The sequence below is a fragment of the Oreochromis niloticus genome, linkage group LG7 (assembly GCF_001858045.2).
Source record: "Oreochromis niloticus isolate F11D_XX linkage group LG7, O_niloticus_UMD_NMBU, whole genome shotgun sequence".
In the NCBI taxonomy this organism is placed as follows: Eukaryota; Metazoa; Chordata; class Actinopteri; order Cichliformes; family Cichlidae; genus Oreochromis; species Oreochromis niloticus.
In genome coordinates this window covers 29,535,966-29,556,379 of record NC_031972.2, presented here as the reverse complement: position 1 = coordinate 29,556,379, position 20,414 = coordinate 29,535,966, and the positions used below count along the sequence as shown (strand labels likewise).

The window sequence follows — 20,414 nt, the reverse complement described above, 5'->3', positions numbered from 1 at the left end:
AAAGTATTGTATACTTCAGTTTGAAAAGATTAAGAGACCCATATTTGTGCAGTGTCTTGTGACTGCTGTGTTAGTCACCAGCACACAGCTTGACTCCAGTTTGATACAAACAAAAGCAATGCTCTGATTCTCTCTTTTAACTGCAAATATTTCTGTAGCAATCAGTGTCAGTGTAAGTATTGTTTCTCTCCACATAACCATAATCCAAATCTCATCATCTCAAAAACGATCTTTCCTTTTCAACATCACTGACGGTGTCTACAGTAGTTTGCTTGGGGGCGTTCTACACTGTTGCTTATTTCAACCGTTTAATAATTGAGAAGCTGGTGTCAGCCTGGTTTAGTTTGATGAAAGTGCCATCTTGCTGGTCGGCGCAGCTGGCTGTGCCTTTCATTACTGCTGTGTGCAGCGCCAGCAGTCCCTTTTGGATGGCAATGGGGAGGAACAAAAGCTAGCACAACACATTTACTTTGGTGTGGCTAGAATTCGGTGAGGTATTCTGACTGACACGGCATGGCATCAGAGCCCAGCAGGAGACAAGTCGATGTCTTTTTTACTTACATCCTAAAGATTTTGAGGCAAGAAACTCAACACTTAAAAGCCTGTGCAGCTCCAGAGGGGTTTTTTTTTTTTCACAGGTTGAGGTTAGCTGCAGATATGCATGGCGTTTGCTGAGATCACCAAAATGGATCAGTAATACACCATGTACAGAATTCAAATATGGGCAGGTCTTTCATGTAGGAGTTGTGGAAAATTTACAGCTATGGGGAAAAACAACGGCTTTAAACATGGTGCCTAAATGATAGTAAGCATTACCACAAAAAGAAATTAAATACAGCTTATTTCAGGAAGCTCATATGTGTGGGTATACTCTGCTATTCTAGATCCACAACTATCATCCTATTTATCTTATTAAAACTTGCCTTGAGGCATTTTATTAAAGCCCTGGTAGGCCTAATGACTCCTTGTTTCTATACTAAAATAGTGATGTTCATGAATCTTCAAAATAGTGAATGCTGAAGTTTAATTTACATAATAGCATTACATTAGCAGGCGGCAGGAAGTTTAAAGCATAAATGGGTGACTCTTTTAAATATTAGAATGGCAATCTTTGCCTTCTGATTCATTTTGTTGCTGATCACATTCGGTTGGCAACGCAGTGCTGTATTTCACTGTAGATGGGTTCAGCTACTTTGAAATATTAGAAAAAGTCTAGGCTATGGAATAAAATGGAATAGTCTTTGTTATAACACTGAATACGCTTCAATCACATGTTTATATTTCTAAAATTCTTTTCTAAATCCTTGGAATGCCTTTTAAATAATAAAAAATTATACCTCAGTTAATACACAATTTATTTTAATTACTTAAACTGAAAAAAATCAATGTCATTTAAGAAATGCAATTTTTCTGTCAGTAGTAAAACACCTATTAACTCAAGTTTAATTAACTATCAGTTTATCTTTTATTAACAAATTCTGTTATAAAGTGATATTGTGAAAGGTCACTTAGACATATTTTGACATACAATTATAAGAAAAAGATAGTAGTAAAACATACAGTTGTGGACAGCAAGAGTATGGTTGCAGTGTGATCATTACGTCATGCTGCTCAGCTCTGTGGCTATAATACAGCAGTACACAGTTTGAATTCACAGAATGAAATTCACAGACTCTGTCTGTGAGCTGTAATAACAGGCAAATTGGTTCATCTCGTCTGTTTATTTTAAAAAAAAAGATGTTTTTGCTGCATTTCAACAACCATTCACTTTTTAAGACTTCAAAGCATAAATTAGGATTTGTGATCCTCCTACATGTTGACAGATTATAGAATAGTACAAATTGTTACACATACCTACAGGGCAGTTAAAATTAATAATACTGGAAATGGATATTTTGATCTTAAGAGCCCATTACATGTATTTTTGGTAAGCAGTTGTAATGATTTTAATGTTGTACAGTATTGGTGTTGTATGTGTGTGGAAAGGCAATCATACGTGTTTAAAATACTGTTATGATAGCACGTGCACCTTTGAAAGTAATAGAAAGTGCATAGAAATGTTGCTTTGACATAAACAGTCGCTAAAACAGTCTAAGAAATCAACATGAGGCGAGTGACGTTTGATTGTCCCATAGGAGAAATTGAAAAAGTAGATTTGGCAGTTCATTCTCTCATTGGTCTTTCCTCAAGCGATCCCTGCTTCTGGGAGATACTGGGCTGGTACCCTACCCCCACCCTTTACCTCGAGATGGCTTTGAAGAGAGAAGGATGTCACACAGTCAGCCCCAGCGTACACTTTGCATGTCCCCTGGCTAATTTCCCCTCTAGTCCCGTTCCACTTGACAGGCGTTCTTCCAAAAACCATTTAGAAGAACACTTTCATTTTCCGCTCTCTCTCCCCTTTACCTCATCAGCTCTAAGGAACCATTAAGAGCTTAAGTGCAAGCAGGCATACACTACTGAGAAAGATCTCAATGAATATACAGTAAGTCTCACACCCCTGATTCCAGTTCAGTCATTTGCACCCTCACTTCCCCTCCTGCCCCAAATTCTCCCTTGCAGGCACTAAAACAGCTTTTAATATGTGCATCATGCAATCCTCTCTGGTCTTACATTATTAAATTCATCATTTCTGTGATCGAGCAAGATAGAGTTTAAAGTAACTGAATTATTAAGAGGTTTTTTGGTCTATAGTAAGCTTTCTGTCTGTTTTCTCTTGTTTTTTAAACTTTCTTTGTCTTATGCTCCAGAGAGCAAGATCCTGCTGCTCCTGTCAGCCAATAACTGAACCTCTTTTAATGGAAACGGAGGGCTAATGAGGGAGCGATATGTGTTTCTGGCTGCACTGCCCAAGTATTTTTCCAGTTGACAGAACAGAGAAAAGCTGCAAAACATCTTACTTTATCATCATTTAAAATGGCGGACAGTTGGAACAGCTGCTTGTATGACAATGCCAAGAAGCCCCTTGGTGAGAAGTATTTCCACTTCTTCAGTGCAACAAACCTCTTAGCCCTCTCAGAGGGACAATTTCATGCCCTTTTCCCTCGATTGCTGGGTCATCCTCAAAAGAACTCCCAGCAAGGTTGTGCTGGATGATGATGCATGTACTAAAATGTTGTAGACGTGATTCTGCACCCTAGGCACTCCCTCCTATCTCACATGGAGAAATGCAGTCATACATACTCAACACAAACCCCAGTGAGTGGTGTATTCTTAGCAGCATCTGGAGCCTGATTTGGCCCTGAAGCTAAGACAAATAAGGATCTTCTGTTTTACTGGATATCACACCAAAAACAGAGAGGAGATTCTATAGTATATTTTTTAAACAGGTTTTAGACTGAAAAGGGGAAAACAGCTCAGTGGCACCTTATATAAAAGATCCACCCCCGCGTTTGCCCTAAATTGAATTTTCTAATCTGCTACCTGCCCCCCTCCTCCCCCTTCTTCTTGCCGTTGGCTTTGGCAGCCACTGTATACTTCATCCTCAGATAACAGTAGCATCAACCCACCCACCTCACTTGTTCTGTCAAAAACACACAAACATCTTGTTTTGCTTCAGTCTTAATAACTGCAAAGCTGGCACATGTACATACACGTACTAAAATGTGCAGATACAAAAATGAGAATAAGGATAACTCCCTATGTCATCACATTCACTGCAGAGGTGGGTTGAAAAAGATATTAACATATGTAACTAGACACACTGACACAGGTAAATTGTTTAGTAATTATGCATTTAATGTTAATAAAGCAACTGACAAATGTAGCAAGGATAAAGAAAATGCCGGTAGAAAGAAAAGGTAAGGAACTTGCAACAAATGTTTCTGTAACTGTAATAGTCTACAGCAGGCAGTCTTGGCATATTAAACGCCTAGACTTCCGCGGCACGTATGTAAGTTGGTAAGCAATAGCAAAAAAATAGAGGTTCAATATATTTTTATTCACCTGTCTTAATGTGACACTCATATGCCATATGCGTTTCATACCATTTACTGCCTTAAACTGAATCAATCAATAGATCGAAAATGAATGGGCAGTTATTGTCACCATCATAGTCAGCAGGATTTATTTCAATAACACCCATCTAGTCGAGAGCGTGTCTGTTTCATGCCAGAAGCCACAAAACCTCATTAAGTGTCATCACACAAAAAAAGGGATTTCTGTTTTTTTTTTGTTTTTTTTTTAATGAAACTAACTTCTTAAACATTTTAATATTACTTAAAATTAGGCCACACAGTATGAAATTAACTTCAAAAATGAATCTACTTTGTATTGACTTTCCATTTGCCTGCAGTGCTAGTCTTGCAGAATACAGCAATTCATCTCCAGCACACTTCTTCATCCTGCTCCTATTTAATACAAGTAAATGGGTGTAAATGGATGTGGAGGACAGTGGCCTAAAGCTAGTCAAGCAATAAGATCTTTGTGTGATTGGCTAAGTAGTTAATAAACAACTCACGCAAGACGTTGTCCCTGCTTTTTATTGCTGGTACTCTTAGTAGTTGTTAACCAGAAACTTTTATCCGCTATTCTCCATTCTTTGAAGAAACAATGGTGTGTTGAGAAAAGATTTTCAAATTAAGTAGGAATGCTGGGATGTGGGATAAAGTGTGGTGCCTTCAGTTGAGATTTTTCTCAATTGTATTTGAGACGGTTTTCTTTGCAGCATTGTGCGGCTGAACAAAACTCCAGCAATAACCGAGCATGCAATTGCCAAGATGGAGATATGCATATGGTTTGTCGGGATGAGACTGCTGATTCTTCATATTAGGTTTAGCAGAATACATTTATTCAGGTAGAGAATTGTGAAGTGCAGTCAATACATGTGTCTTTCTACCAAACAGTGTGATGAGGAGTGATAGTAGCACAGAATCCACATGTACATTTTTGATTTCCGCTTAATGCAAATACCAGTATGGAAACACTGTCATTCACAAGGGTATCAAATACTCGCATTTTCAAAGCCAGTAGCATCAGACTGATATTAACAAGGTTTCCTTTGGTATTGGTGTCTTGATCAGCCTGAGTGTTGGCTATATTAAAGTCCAACATTCCAAGGGCACTGCTAGTTATAGGTTAACTGGCTAAGTTAACTCAATCCAGGGAAAATGGTACAGCCAGTGCAATGCACACCAATGTCAAAGGACAAAAAAAAAATGATATTTCAGTCTGGACCAAAGCAGCAGACCAACCGTCCACTACAGGGCCTAAATATGCTGTACTTTATGGGGCTGAATTTTTTTTTTCTTCTTCATGATGATCCTTGTAATCGTCTTTCAAACCCTCACAATGAATCTTTACTCATTAGTCGGAGCCCTGTAGTGTAGCATTCTAATTCTGCAGGGAATGAGCATCCACAACTATCTTCCCATTTGTCTTATTAAAACTTCCCTTGTAGCACCTTTGATTCCTCATTGCTGTTTTATTGCCAACTGTGAAGCATTTGAATTTAGAAAATGTGAGAAAATAAAGGCTGAAGGAAGTCAGCTGGAATGAAAATGTGGAACAAGGAGGCACTATGCCATTTGTGCTATTTATATCATTAAGAGGTTGGTGGCTAATGTGCAGCCAGGCAAGGAATCCGATGAAATCACCTCTATGTAGGAAGAGCAGTACCATAAGAGGGTTTACAGCAATGACCAGTGTATCCTAACAAGCTGTCTGCGCTAGACAGACTGTACCCTATGAACCTTGAAACTGTGTGGAGGTAGTTTAGTCATAAAAAAATACTTCATTGTTCTCTTCAAAAGACATAGGTTAGAGTAATTAATTGTGTTTCAATAGTTTGAACTGCACAATGCTTTTTGGTCATGAAATCTCAAAGAGTTATTTTGGGCTGCAAGGCCTATCAGGTAAAAAAAAAAAAAAATCACCAATTCAACCAATTCAAACTGTTTTTACATAATTTTTTTACAATAAGTACAATATTATTTTTGCCTTCTTCGTGCATTGCTTATATAATAAGAATCGAATAGGACTGCAACTTTTGTGCAGAACTTGGGGGGGGTGAGATACTGTTTTTTTTTTTTGTTGTTGTTGTTGTTGTTGTTTTTGTTAGGTGTGTTTGTGTGTGTGTGTGTGCGCACGCGCTCGTGTGTGTGTGTGGTTTCTTTTTTTTTTTTTGTTTCTCTCCTTTTGCTCCTTCAGTTCAGTTGCACAAAGTTGCTGGTTCTTTCTCTACAAATGTTTAAATCATTAAAGTGTGGTTTCCTAAAGGGAACAGAAACATTTGTGGAGATCACATATTTTTAAATGGCTCCCTATAGGCACAATATTCTTTTTCCAGAATCTAAGAACATCCACATCCACCCATGAAAAAAGCATGTCTTTGTAGACCATGCTGCCTGAAGTGCCTTTTCTACTCCAAGTGACCCATGTTTGTTTAAAAAGTTTAAATAAAATACCTATACCTATAGCCTATACCTCACACACCACTTACATTTACGTTGCCCTGTGCTTTCTATGAGTAATGGCTGCATGGCTACTGTTTGTAATAAATTTTGCTATTTAATAAGTTATCACTAATTGATCTTGCATATTATCTGAAGACATCCTCTGTGTACAAATTAATCCCACTTTCCGTCATTATATTGCTGTTTCCATGGTCCTGTGGTGCACCCTGTGTGACTGTCTTATAACAGGGTGAACTGGCACTTGGTATGTTAAATAGTGACTCAAAAATGGTTGTAGGTAATCTGTCTCTCTGTGTTACCCATGTGAGTAGTGACCTGTGCTTGGTGAGCCCTGCCTCTTTCCCAGTGTCAGTTAGGCACAGCGACTCCCTGACTTTGAGGATGACTGGAGCTATGGAGCTATTTTTATAATATTTATCTAATTACACTCATTTATTATAACTGCATTTTCTTCTTCATTGCATTGATTCAGCACTGTTCCATTTTGACATGATAGCATCACAGACCTCCTACAGCTTTGTCATATACACTTCTTAACACTTTAAAAATGCATCAGATCTCAATAAGAAACAAAAACCAAAACAAGACAAAACAAACATGCTGCATATCTGTCTATCCTGATATGGACCGGGTAGTGTGTTAGGAATGAAAGGATGCCACATCGTTTGATGAAAATAAAATGTGCTTGTATCCATGCCTGACAATGTTGTGGCATGCTCCTAATGAGATGACGGACGGTGTCGTGGAGGATATCCTCCCAGATCTGTACCAGGCGGTCACTGAGCTCCCGGACAGTCTGAGGTGCAACCTGGTGATGTCAGATATGATGGGACATAATGTCCCCAGAGGTGTTCTAATATCTGTTGGAGCTTGGGGGCCTGACAATGGTTAAAATTCCTTCATCCTCCAGGGACTGCCTGCTTTCATGTCTGTAACATGTTCTCAGGGTGAACCCTGCTCTCATCTGTGAAAAGCAATTTTGGTATTCTATGGCAAATGCCAATCGGGCTCCATGGTGCCAGGTGTGAGCACATGGCCCACTAGAGGATGCAACTCTCATGAAGTCTGCTTATGACTTTTTTGATCAGACATTCACACCAGTGGCTTGCTGAAAGTAACTTTGTAGTCCTCCAGCAAAGTTAATGCTATTCTTCCCCATACAAAGGAGATGGCTGTGGTCCTGCTGATGGTTTGAGGACCTTCTACAGCCCTGTCCAGCTCTTCTAGAGTAACTGCCTAACTCTTGGACTCTCCTGCATTATTAGTGGTGATCGTTTTTGGATAAGAATGTGTAAAGTTAGTTTTATATTCTGGTTCATAATATAATGTACATTCAAGTTTTGTTAAATGTCACATTGAGGCTGTCATTTATTAACTGCTGAGTATGACACTGTCACTAGTAGTTGCATTCGGAGTGCTACTTGCACTTTTGCACCCTCTGGCAAGTGTCAACAGCCACTTCAGTAGAAAAAAGGGAAAGGAAAACAATATCTCCTGTAGCTGTTTGGCAGTTCATCAGGATAAAATCTTATTATGTCAGACAGTCAAAAGTGATTTGGAACATGTGAACATGTTTTGCATAAAAACAAAAAGAAAAAAAACACAATAATGTCGTAATGAATTAACTAAGCTAAAATACCCGGTAGTAAAAGGAATAATAGCCAAATTCCTACTATATTTAGATGCATTTAAATTTCCACAGCCTGTTGTTACTATTAGAGACTTTTTTTGTATTAAACAAATTTTGTCACGTCATGTTTAAGGCTCTGAAGTGAGGAAAGTAATGATGGATAATTATGTGTGGCTTGTAAATAGTACATCTATTTTTGAAAAATAGAGATAAAAATTATATGTCATCAAATTATGTATACCAATAGGAAATGACACGTAGGCTTTTTGATCGAAAGAACCACTGTAGATTCAGAGGAGGAAACGTGTATGAGTAATGCTTTCCCCTCTTTCAACAAGTACCAAAAATATAACTGAATGAGACACCATTTACTCAGAGCCTGCCCCCATGTAATTTTACATTCTGCACTATCATGTTCAAATGCAAATGCCTACACAATATGGGAGATTTTTTTTTCAAGAGTGGAAGTGTAACACTCATGTGTCTCTAATACTCTAAGACCAAAAGGTACTTCACCCAAATTTGATGCAAAAGAGCTCACTGCTCTGGACCAGTAGGTTCGGCTACGTACAGGAGAGGCAAACTGAATGAGACTCAGGCAACTGTGAGTTTTGAAAATGCCAGCTTTGTATTTTTACTCATCGAGAAACAAAAGAAAGAAAATATGACAAACATACAAAACATTACAAATAAAAGTCTCCTTTTGGTACCAGTATTTTCCTCAGTGACAACCCTGTGGCACAATCACAGTAATCACTTTACAAAAAGAAAACTTACCTGGGTGCACCCTTCTAAATGTACAAAGTTCACTTCCAAAATGAACTACAATATCAATTAGCAAAATCCAAATAACAACACTTGTTTGTATCTTCATAGACTTTGTTAATAAAGTACAACAACCATTAAGCTGGAAACATGGATCCAACCGCCCACACCCACTTCCCTTCCTGTTCGTGGGATGTATAGAGTCCGTGAAAAGTCCTTAAAATAAACCGTCCGTAAGTCCAGGGGGATGTGTGTGAAGAAGGGGAACAGTAAGTTCAAAGTGGCGTGGTGTGTTTTTGTTTTGTTGCAACTGGCCTACCACACTCTGCTGTGCAGCACAGAACAAAGTCAATTGGTCCATCAACGGGGTTGGCTCGCCATCGATTACCGGATCCGTTGCAATGCATCAAAAGGAAGATACAAAGGGAAACAAAAAAAACCTGACCTGTCAACGACAGTGTCATAGGACACATTAAGTTCTCATATAATCACAGTTCAAAGTCCTATCACCTAAAATGTATTATTTGCAACGTTACCCATGTTACAAATTGAAAATAAACAGTAAAACACACACTGTGCATTTGCTTCAAATGCTGTTTTTCAGTAGATTGAATAAAGTTTTCCACAAAATATTTTTAAACAATTATCCAATAAACACTGGAACATTCTGCTTGCAAAGAACTCACGAAAAGTGCAGATAAAAAAATGAACTATTAAAATACTTAGCTCACCGATCTCAGAAAAGAAAGGCGGAGCAGCGCGAGATGGCGCAGGAATGATGAATTGGCGTCGTCTTTAACTCCCGACCTTCGTCGACCAAACAATGTAAAAACGAACCAGCTAATTACTTGTTTTAGCAGTACACATACGATAAAACGATCGTTCATAAGCAGCGAGTGCTAACTCTCCCGTTTATATTACTTTTTTTCATACCTCGTTTCAGTGAATCGCCGTGTCTTTTTCCTTGCTAGCGTGCTCATGGAGGATTCGCGAGAGAGAGAAGGAAAAGCCTGTGCTCTCTCAGACGGAGATGGCAGGCGGGACCCTGCACCACATTTCAGCAGCTCATTGGCTTAGAGCAACACACGCCTACACCAGAGCAGTTAACTCTTTAACTGCTGCACCTATGGCTTATTCACTATAAACAGAGTGTACTGCTAGGATTAATGGTCCTTTTTTCATTTTGGTATATTTTATCCAAGCCATCCTTAAATATGGGTTACACCCTCCCCACTTTGATGGTATGCACGTCCCTGTGCACCTAAATGGCTAAACTGCATAGAGCTTGAAATGGCTTCGTTTAGGCTACTGAATACTGCATTAACAACATACAGTAAGGGGTTACCTAATTTGGAATACTGCAACCTTTCTGGTCTCTGATGTGACCTTTGGGATCGACGAAGAACGTCATGATTTTCCTGAGAGCTATTCTGTGAAGCAGGTGCACTGGGCTGCTCAGTTATGACTGCTTCGTGGTCATTGAGACGCTCTGGCATTGTTGCATTTGCACTGGGCAGGATTTGCTTGCTAGGTTGCTGGGTTTTCTCCACAGGATCCTCAACTTGAATGTTGGTCCCCAGCAAGCTAGGCTCAGGTAAGTTTGAACGTTCAGGTAAGTTTCCAGTTTCAGTTTCCTTAATTTCCTCTGTTTGTTTGTCACATTCGGTGGGATTGTCACGTTCGGTGGGATTGTCACGTTCGGTGGGATTGTCACATTCGGTTTCATCATAAGCTGAAAACTGTCTTTGCACACTTTCAGTACGGGGAACAACAAGAGCTGGTGACACTTCAGGTGGCTTGGCAGAGCTGGAAATGGACATTGGTATCCAGGTAGGTATTGGTAAGTACTCGGAGTCAAGGTCATCATCCTCCTGAACAACAGTTTGCCTTGTGTTCCGCTGAGCATGGGGCTTTTGGGAACTGTTTTCGGTTGACTCCGTGATAGATATGAAACTACAAGGAAGGAGCAAGTCTCGGTGTAATGTTCGGACTGGTCTTTCTTTCGCTTCTGGTTTAACCGTATAGACAGGTAGTTCACCTGCTTTTCTCAGAACCACGTAAACATCATCCTCCCATCTGTTTGCCAACTTATGCTTTCCCCTCAGTTTAACATTACGTACGAGGACCCTGTCGCCCACATTGAGAGTTGAGTCAACCACTTGTTTGTCAAAACGCGTCTTATTGCGCTCAGCATTCTTTTGTGTGTTTGAGGTTGCGATCTTAAAACTTTCCTCCAACTTATGTTTCAGATCACTGACATACTGTGAGTGTGACTTCTTCTGGGCATTAACAGGCAACCCGAATACTAGGTCAATGGGGAGCCTTGGTTGCCTTCCAAACATCAGCACATAGGGCGAATAGCCTGTCACATCATTCTTGGTACAATTATATGCATGTACTAGAGGTTTTACATACTCTTTCCAATGCAACTTCTCATTGTCACTCAAGGTACCAAGCATTTGGAGGAGCGTCCTATTGAACCTCTCAACTGGATTGGCTCTGGGATGATACGGTGTTGTGCGTATCTTTTTCATGCCAATGATTTCGCACAGTTCACTTATTGTCTTTGATTCGAAATCGGGGCCTTGATCACTTAAGAGTCTCTCTGGGACCCCATAATGAACAATGAAGTTCTCCCAGAGGGCCTTTGCAACAGTGCGTGCTCGTTGGTTGGGTGTAGGGACGGCCACCGCGAACTTAGTGAAGTGATCAGTCATAACTAATACGTCTTTAGTGTTAGACTGATCTGGCTCAATAGATAGATAATCTATACAGACTAATTCGAGGGGCCTACTTGTCTGTATGTTCATGAGAGGAGCTGCCCTCTCAGGTTTACACTTTCGGCGAACAACGTTCACACGTACTGATCATTTTCTCAACTGACACCTGCATCTTTGGCCAGTAAAACCTAGCCCTGACCAAATCAATAGTACGGTCATTCCCTAAGTGCCCCATGTTATTGTGGAGGTGTTGGAAGACCATTGGTCTTAACTCCTCAGGTAACACGAGTTGAAAGGAAATGTCTGGACCGGTTTGCCTTTTTCGGTAAAGAACTCCATTCTGAAGTTCAAGACGACTGAGCTCACGCAGTAACAAGGGGAGCTCGGGTAGTTCTGCTCTAAGCCTGGGAGGTGGAGTCTGGCCAGTTTCTAACTGAGTGACTACAGCATTAAGAGCAGGATCTAACCTCTGTTTCTGTCTAAGTTCATCCTCTGTTATAGGCGGGGCAAGAGGGGAACCACCTAACAGCTCTTCCTCAAAGCTATCAGGAACAGCCGTAGCATGTAGGGCTAAAGACTCAACTAAGGCTAAGCCTGGGCAAGTAAATGACTCTGGATCCAGGCCTACAGAATTAACTGAGTGCCTTTCACAGATGGCCTGTACGACCTCTCTGGAGACCATTTCTCTGTCATCGCTGCTAAGGTGAGTGAGAGCGAATTGCCTGATCCTTTCACTTTCTTTCTGTGATACAGGATCATCACCTGGGCTACCATGAGAGCGACGAGACAGCGCATCCGCATCTACGTTTTGTTTACCAGCCCTGTACTGGAGTTGGAATGAAAAGGTAGACAGGGCTGAGAGCCAACGGTAACTCGTTGCGTCCAGTTTTGCAGATGTTAGAATGTACGTTAACGGGTTACTGTCAGTCACTACTGTGAACTCTGTACCATAAAGGTAGTCTGAGAACTTTTCAGTGACGGCCCATTTAAGGGCCAAGAATTCCAGCTTGTGGGCTGGATATCTCATTTCACTTTTTGAAAGTCCTCTGCTAGCAAACGCTATGGCCCTCAACTGTCCATCCTGAAGTTGGTAAAGAGCTGCACCGAGGCCAATGGTACTAGCATCCGTGTGGAGGATGTACGGGAGTTTGGGGTCTGCGAAACCCAACACTGGGGCTGAGGTTAGCTTACCAATGATCTGTCCGAAAGCTTCTTGACATTTTGGAGCCCATCTCTCACCAAATGGCTCTTTTGGGTTGTAGTATGCAGAGTTTTGTTGCTTTGTGGGTCTTTTCTTCCCCTTTTTCAGTGGTGGGTAGCCAGCGGTTAGCTCATTTAATGGCCTTGCAATGTTAGAGTAGCCCTGGATGAATCGCCGGTAATACCCAGCAAAGCCCAAAAATGACCTTAACTCCTTAAGGTTGGTGGGGACAGGCCAACTTGTGAGGGCTTTGATTTTCTCTGCATCAGTTTCGACTCCACGTTCTGACACTACATGGCCGAGATACTTAACCGAGGTTTGGAAAAATTTACACTTCTCGGGTGCCAGTTTCAACCCAAACTCTTTCAACCTCAACAGGACTCTCTTCAGACGTTGCTCATGTTCTTCAAGAGATGATGAGAAAATGATGAGATCATCAATAAAGACAAGGACCTCCTTAAGATTCATCGGACCCATACACCGCTCCATGAGCCTTTGAAATGTGGAGGGTGCATTGGTGATCCCTTGGGGCATCCTATTGAATTCCCAGAACCCTAAGGGCACACAAAGGCTGTTTTCTGCTTGTCTGACTCTGACATCTCAATCTGATAGTATCCCGACTTGAGATCCAAGACCGAGAACCATTTTGACCCTGCCAGAGCAGAAAATGCTTCCTCCAGATTTGGTAATGCGTATGCATCTTTTATGGTTTGGAGGTTTAGCCTCCTGTAGTCGATGCACAAGCGAACAGAACCATCTTTTTTCCTGACAACTACGATCGGGGAGGCGAATGGTGATTCAGATTCCCGTATCACTCCCGTGTCGAGTAGTTCCTGGAGGTGTTTCCTCACAGCCTCCACATCATGTGGATGTATTGGTCGGGGTCTGGATTTAATTGGGGTTTCATCACTGAGCTTGATGTGGTGCTGTACTTTTTTAGTGTGTCCAAAATCTAATTCATGCTGCGAAAACACTTCCGGCATTGAATTTAGCATTTTTGTGACACGATCTTTCCATTCATCAGGTAAGTCATTTCCAAAGTCAAAACTGATCTTTTTAGATTGAGAAGGATCTTCTGACTGGTCTGAGGAGTTTGATACCTTCTCTGTTTGTTCTTTGTGTATGACTCTGGTTACGGCATTAATGTCAGCTAGCACACGGCCTGAAGGGACAACAATGTCGTGATCGGTTTCATTTTTTATTACAACCGGCAGTTTACAGGGCTGCTTGGCTGGCAGGTTAACAAGAGCAGTTAATACAAGCAAACCACTGGGCAAGGGAAAGGCTGATGACTGTTCGACAACTGCGCATTTCTCATTAATGGAGTTGGGAACGTACACTGAGGCCTCCAAAACTGCCGTCTGCCCTGCTGCCACCACAGTTTGACATTTACCCGTTAGCTTTGCACACCCAAGACTGCAATTGCTAGCTGCTTTTTGACGTATTCCAAGGATTTTAAGGAGTGTTCGGTAGCCATAGGGGACTGGCTGAAAGTTTGCACTGGACTCATGGAAGTCAGTATAAAGGGCATCTAAAGTGTTTGTACCTATCAAAATCTGTTCTCGCGCTTCGGCTCGCAGTGGGGGGATAACTAATGCCAGGGTGTTAACATTAATATCTGAACCCACGAAGTCCTTGGGAAAAGTGATTGAGAGCTCTACATAACCTAGATAAGGGACGGATTGGCCATTTGCACACTCTACATCCAGGAGATCGCCCAGTGGGTTTATAGGTAAGTCTGAGAGGTGTTGCTCGTAAAAACTCTGAGGTACTGTTGTCACTTGTGACCCTGTGTCTAAAAGACAGTTTGTTTCTTTGCCAGCAATAATGACAGTAGCAGAAGTTCTGGTTCCAACCAAACCCCTTGGAAGGCTTACAGACTGCGCTTTTGACTGAGTTTCCTTTAAAAAGGCCCTTTGTGGTTTGGGACGAGAGTTGTCTCCCGCAGCCCCCACTTGTCCCACACTGGAGGCTGGGATTAGTTTAAACGTGGCTCATCACTGGCCCTAGTTGAAGCTTCCCAACTGGATTGTCTTTCTTTCAGCTGTTTCTTCTTTGTGGCAACTAAGGACGGATTTGGTTCGTTTTCACACGATGAGGCAATGTGACCGTCCTCACCACAGTAAAAGCAGTACCAAGGGCGCGGTTTTGGATTGGTTTTAGCAAGACTCTGTGTGGCTGAAACCTTCTTTTTCATGGGGCAGGCCTCAACTTTGGCATTAATTGTTTGGCACTTTGACTTTGACTGCTTGGGCTGATTTTGGTTTTGACTTTCCATTTTCCAACTGTTAAGTTGTGCACTCAAATCAGCTATCTGTTTCTTTAACACATCAAAGTCTGATTCACTGCTACTTATGGTTTGTACATTTGACATGGCCCGGTGCTTTGGATTGTTAGGGCCAGGTTTGTTCTGACCAAGATGTTGTCTCATACGGCTGACTTTTGAAGCTTGCTTGTCTTCTTCCGTGCGTAAAAGCAAGAGTAACTCAGAAAACGAAGGTGGACTCTCTTTCCTTTGTCCTAGCTGGAGGTCACTGATGAGACTGTCCTCCCAACAGCCACGAAGGAATTGCTTTAACAATTGCTTGTCAAAATCTGACGCACTGACACCTCCGCGACGCATAGCTTTTGTCAGACAGACATGTAATCTTTGCAAATAGGCTGATGGTCTTTCTCCTTCATTCTGAAGCGTGTTCATAAATCGCGCATAAAGCTCATCACCATCTTCGACAGCTCCAAACGCAGAGTCAAGTACTTTCAGGTACTCAGAGGGTTTAGCATCTGGGCCTAAATGCTTTGTGATGTCTGTAGCAGGCGACAGAAGGCTGTCAAGTATTCTTTGTGTGCAGTTCAAGTCAGAAACGGCTGGGTCATTTATGAGGACTTCAATACTTGTGCGCCATGTATCGTAATCTGCTTCATTGTTTGGGCGGGGGATGCGCCCAGAGAAGGCTCTAAACCTACTTGGCATGGGCGAGTGTGAAGAGATTTCACTACTGCGCACTACATGTTCAACTACTACCCGCTGGACACTTGGCGGATTAAGCTCAAGTGTGGGATAGAACTGTGTCGGCAAGTTAAGATCGATCAGGTTTTGGTTTAAGGTTGGAGTCGGATCCTTAGACTGTGAAGAATCAACAGCAGGTTGATCGGAGAAATGGTCACCCTGTACATACGAGCTTGTCTCACCTCTGTTAGCAGGGGGAGAAACTGTAGGCTGAGAGGATAGAGGAGGCGCGTTTAAATTAGCTAGCCCCTCTTTGAGCATATCCTCTAGTGAGTGTCCACTCAGGTTAGCCATTTCAGACAGTTGTTTCATGTATGCTCTGGTGACATCCCTTGCATTTGCTGCATACACCTCAGCTAAACTCCTGATTTCAAATGTGATTTCAGGCTGAGCAGAGCTTTGGATAGTATGTGGCAAAAGGGGGTTTAAAGTGTCCATTGCACTGGCATGATTGAACTCAGCTATCATCTGCCTGTGAAACTGAGAATGCGGATCATCTATGCGGATGTGACGGTTAACTGAACCGTGTTTACCCAGGTAAATAGCTACTTCTTCATCAAGGTCACTGTTGGTAAGCCCTTTTATGATTACTGAGTTAGGGATTTTAATTGCCTCTTTAAGTACTATGTCCATTTTAACAGACTTCAGTTTTGATTGTTTCTTATTGTTGTAATATTTAATAAGATGAGTCTCATGCAGTTTCACAATAACTCCTGGCTGCTGGCTCGCCAACTGTAACACTCATGTGTCTCTAATACTCTAAGACCAAAAGGTACTTCACCCAAATTTGATGCAAAAGAGCTCACTGCTCTGGACCAGTAGGTTCGGCTACGTACAGGAGAGGCAAACTGAATGAGACTCAGGCAACTGTGAGTTTTGAAAATGCCAGCTTTGTATTTTTACTCATCGAGAAACAAAAGAAAGAAAATATGACAAACATACAAAACATTACAAATAAAAGTCTCCTTTTGGTACCAGTATTTTCCTCAGTGACAACCCTGTGGCACAATCACAGTAATCACTTTACAAAAAGAAAACTTACCTGGGTGCACCCTTCTAAATGTACAAAGTTCACTTCCAAAATGAACTACAATATCAATTAGCAAAATCCAAATAACAACACTTGTTTGTATCTTCATAGACTTTGTTAATAAAGTACAACAACCATTAAGCTGGAAACATGGATCCAACCGCCCACACCCACTTCCCTTCCTGTTCGTGGGATGTATAGAGTCCGTGAAAAGTCCTTAAAATAAACCGTCCGTAAGTCCAGGGGGATGTGTGTGAAGAAGGGGAACAGTAAGTTCAAAGTGGCGTGGTGTGTTTTTGTTTTGTTGCAACTGGCCTACCACACTCTGCTGTGCAGCACAGAACAAAGTCAATTGGTCCATCAACGGGGTTGGCTCGCCATCGATTACCGGATCCGTTGCAATGCATCAAAAGGAAGATACAAAGGGAAACAAAAAAAACCTGACCTGTCAACGACAGTGTCATAGGACACATTAAGTTCTCATATAATCACAGTTCAAAGTCCTATCACCTAAAATGTATTATTTGCAACGTTACCCATGTTACAAATTGAAAATAAACAGTAAAACACACACTGTGCATTTGCTTCAAATGCTGTTTTTCAGTAGATTGAATAAAGTTTTCCACAAAATATTTTTAAACAATTATCCAATAAACACTGGAACATTCTGCTTGCAAAGAACTCACGAAAAGTGCAGATAAAAAATGAACTATTAAAATACTTAGCTCACCGATCTCAGAAAAGAAAGGCGGAGCAGCGCGAGATGGCGCAGGAATGATGAATTGGCGTCGTCTCTAACTCCCGACCTTCGTCGACCAAACAATGTAAAAACGAACCAGCTAATTACTTGTTTTAGCAGTACACATACGATAAAACGATCGTTCATAAGCAGCGAGTGCTAACTCTCCCGTTTATATTACTTTTTTTCATACCTCGTTTCAGTGAATCGCCGTGTCTTTTTCCTTGCTAGCGTGCTCATGGAGGATTCGCGAGAGAGAGAAGGAAAAGCCTGTGCTCTCTCAGACGGAGATGGCAGGCGGGACCCTGCACCACATTTCAGCAGCTCATTGGCTTAGAGCAACACACGCCTACACCAGAGCAGTTAACTCTTTAACTGCTGCACCTATGGCTTATTCACTATAAACAGAGTGTACTGCTAGGATTAATGGTCCTTTTTTCATTTTGGTATATTTTATCCAAGCCATCCTTAAATATGGGTTACAGAAGGCATACATGAGTGAGAAGAAATACAGCTTATACTGTGAAATAGTGAATGGAGATAAATTTGAAATTTCGGCCCCATTACACTAGTCAGTTCAACTGAATTGTAGGGGTGATGAAATCAGAATGAGATCTTCTTACACTTAAAGTTTATTTGCAATAAGGCACATATGGTATATGAATCCCAGATCGGAAATCACACATTTCACAAGACACTGCAGTCAGTCTCGAATACTTGGCAACAATGTTCCCAAAGCTGTTTAATAAGTTTACTCTTTACACATTAAAAGTTTAGCTATGGTTTAGTAGCTAACAAATGTCCTCTAGCTAACATCCACTGTGGCACATTGTATTCAAAATGAGATAAAATTTTTTGTTCATTTCACAGGATCATGTCCATGTCCCATCCTCAGAGATATACTAAATCCTCTAATCCAGGATCAGATAAGTACTACAATAGTTCAGTACACCCATCATATGAATGTATATCATTATATTTATCTTCTGATTACTGTATATTTTTCAGTACAGTTAGAATATGTTTCTTGGAGAAATTGATTCTTTAACCTGACACTAGACTGTGTCTCAAATCAACCTCAAACTATTTCTGTATATACTGAGGGAAAACACAATTTAAGCCTCCCTTAATCTCAAACCTTACCTCGTCTCAAATCTTCACTTTATTTATACCAGTGCTTCCTAGAAATGGAACAGCTTCCCTATCTGCCTTAAAAGCATTGATCGGTATACGGATGTTAATAACTGATAGCCTGAGATGGTTTAAAGTCCTCTGACATAATCCTAAAGTTAGCCAACTTTTTTTTCTTTTTCCCTATAAAATTCCAAAAATAAACATATTAGAAATTGCTGCTTTACACACCCAAAAATTAGAAATGAACATCTTTCCTTTCATATCATGTTAAGACTTCTGTCAGTCTCTTAAATGTTAGTGTATCAAAACATTAACAAAAAGAAGGGTTGGCATAAAAATGGAATAAACCACCCCAACCAATCTGTACCACTTGATCACTTAAACATAGTGATGGTTCTGTCATCTTTTAGGCATGTATGACTGTTAATGGAACTGGCACGCTGGCATTTATTGATGTTTATACTGCGGACAGTATCAACACAAGGAATTCAGGGTTCTAAGCCAACATTCAACATCAAAATTCAATGGATAATTTTCATCATTTACAAGACCATTAATTGTAAACATGGGTTCATAGTAACCCAAGAGCTTGACAGTATCTGGCTGACCAGTCAAAGTAGGTCTTTGACTGGCCAGCCAATAATTTGGTTTCATTTACTTACAGAAGCATAAACCAAAGGCAAAGGGATCACACAACAAGCTTACTGTAGCTACAGTGAAAGCATCGTTGAAAGTGTCTGCTGAGGAAGGTTCAAGATTTCAGGCAGCTGTACAATCAAAAAGATTTTTCACAAATTTTTAAACATAATTTGACATCGTGTATTTGCCCAATTACTTTTTAAAGCTTTAAACTTTGGGATTATGTGCTAAAAGGGCTCCCAAACAGTTCTTTCTATATTGAAAACTACTCAAATTAAAGCAGAGACTTGACACTTGAATGTGCACTTCATTGTTTTATGTCAAAATTAATTTGCCAAAGCACAGAGCCTGAATAGTACTGAAAAGTGTACAGTCTGGACTATAGCGCTGGGTAAGTGGTACAGAAAACCCTCCAACCATGATAGAAATCAATTACTGTAAACACTGCACATGCAGTATATAAACCATAGCAGTTTGGTATTATGGATAAACAATGGGCTGTTTGAAAGGCTTAAATTGAGTTGACTTATTTCTTTTTTACCTCTTATAAAATGAAACTGTACCACTGCCTAAACACAATACAATTAATCATCTAAAAAGGTTTTTATCATGATCATTACATTATGAAAGAGTCCATTTTAATTTACATCTTTGCCTCTTACTGATGCCAAAACCTCCCTTGTGTAACCGTTGGCCAAACTACTGTCCAGATGAAATAATTGAATAATAAAAGTGTTTACAACATCTCTATCATACTTAATCATATTAAAATGTATTGTATTGCATCAGACAGGCCTGACTTGAATTTCATTTAGTCAGTGACTACAGATCACGATTCCCTATTAAAATATTTATTAAGTCAGTTTGTGAAGGAAACACAGAAGCAAATTACAGTTTCTCATATCTTCAGATTTAGAAATATTCTGTAAGACTGAGCAAAGGCTCAGAAGACTCGCTGCAGCACAGTTTTACACCATATTACATGAACTGACATAGCAGACTGTTGGTTCCCTTGTGTCACTTTGCTAATGAGTTATTCACGCTTATAAAATGTTGATTAATTGAACTGTCTCTGACCACATAATAAAACACTTGAACTCTGATTCAGGGTGACTCTCTCCTCCCTATATTAGTTA

At 40.6% G+C, this 20,414-nt stretch overlaps 2 protein-coding genes across 4 annotated transcripts in view; one reads left to right on the top strand and one right to left on the bottom strand.

Annotated features, from left to right (window-relative positions):
* The window catches only part of lrrtm4l1 (leucine rich repeat transmembrane neuronal 4 like 1), a 59,912-nt gene that overhangs the window by 21,057 nt on the left and 18,441 nt on the right, over positions 1 to 20,414 (top strand). The gene's annotated exons all lie outside the window — the stretch shown is intronic.
* On the bottom strand, positions 13,294 to 18,851 carry LOC109202828 (zinc finger CCHC domain-containing protein 12). Of its 2 annotated transcripts, XM_019361282.2 has the most exons (3): positions 17,699 to 18,851; positions 17,497 to 17,572; positions 13,294 to 17,211 (listed from the first exon to the last, which is right to left on the bottom strand). In XM_019361282.2, the coding sequence occupies exon 3, from the start codon at positions 16,367 to 16,369 to the stop codon at positions 14,708 to 14,710; it is 1,662 nt and encodes a 553-aa protein (XP_019216827.1). In that variant the 5' UTR covers positions 16,370 to 17,211; positions 17,497 to 17,572; positions 17,699 to 18,851; the 3' UTR covers positions 13,294 to 14,707. The 2 variants fall into 2 exon arrangements, with proteins under 2 accessions (XP_019216827.1, XP_025764642.1); XM_025908857.1 differs by having other exon boundaries at positions 17,497 to 18,851.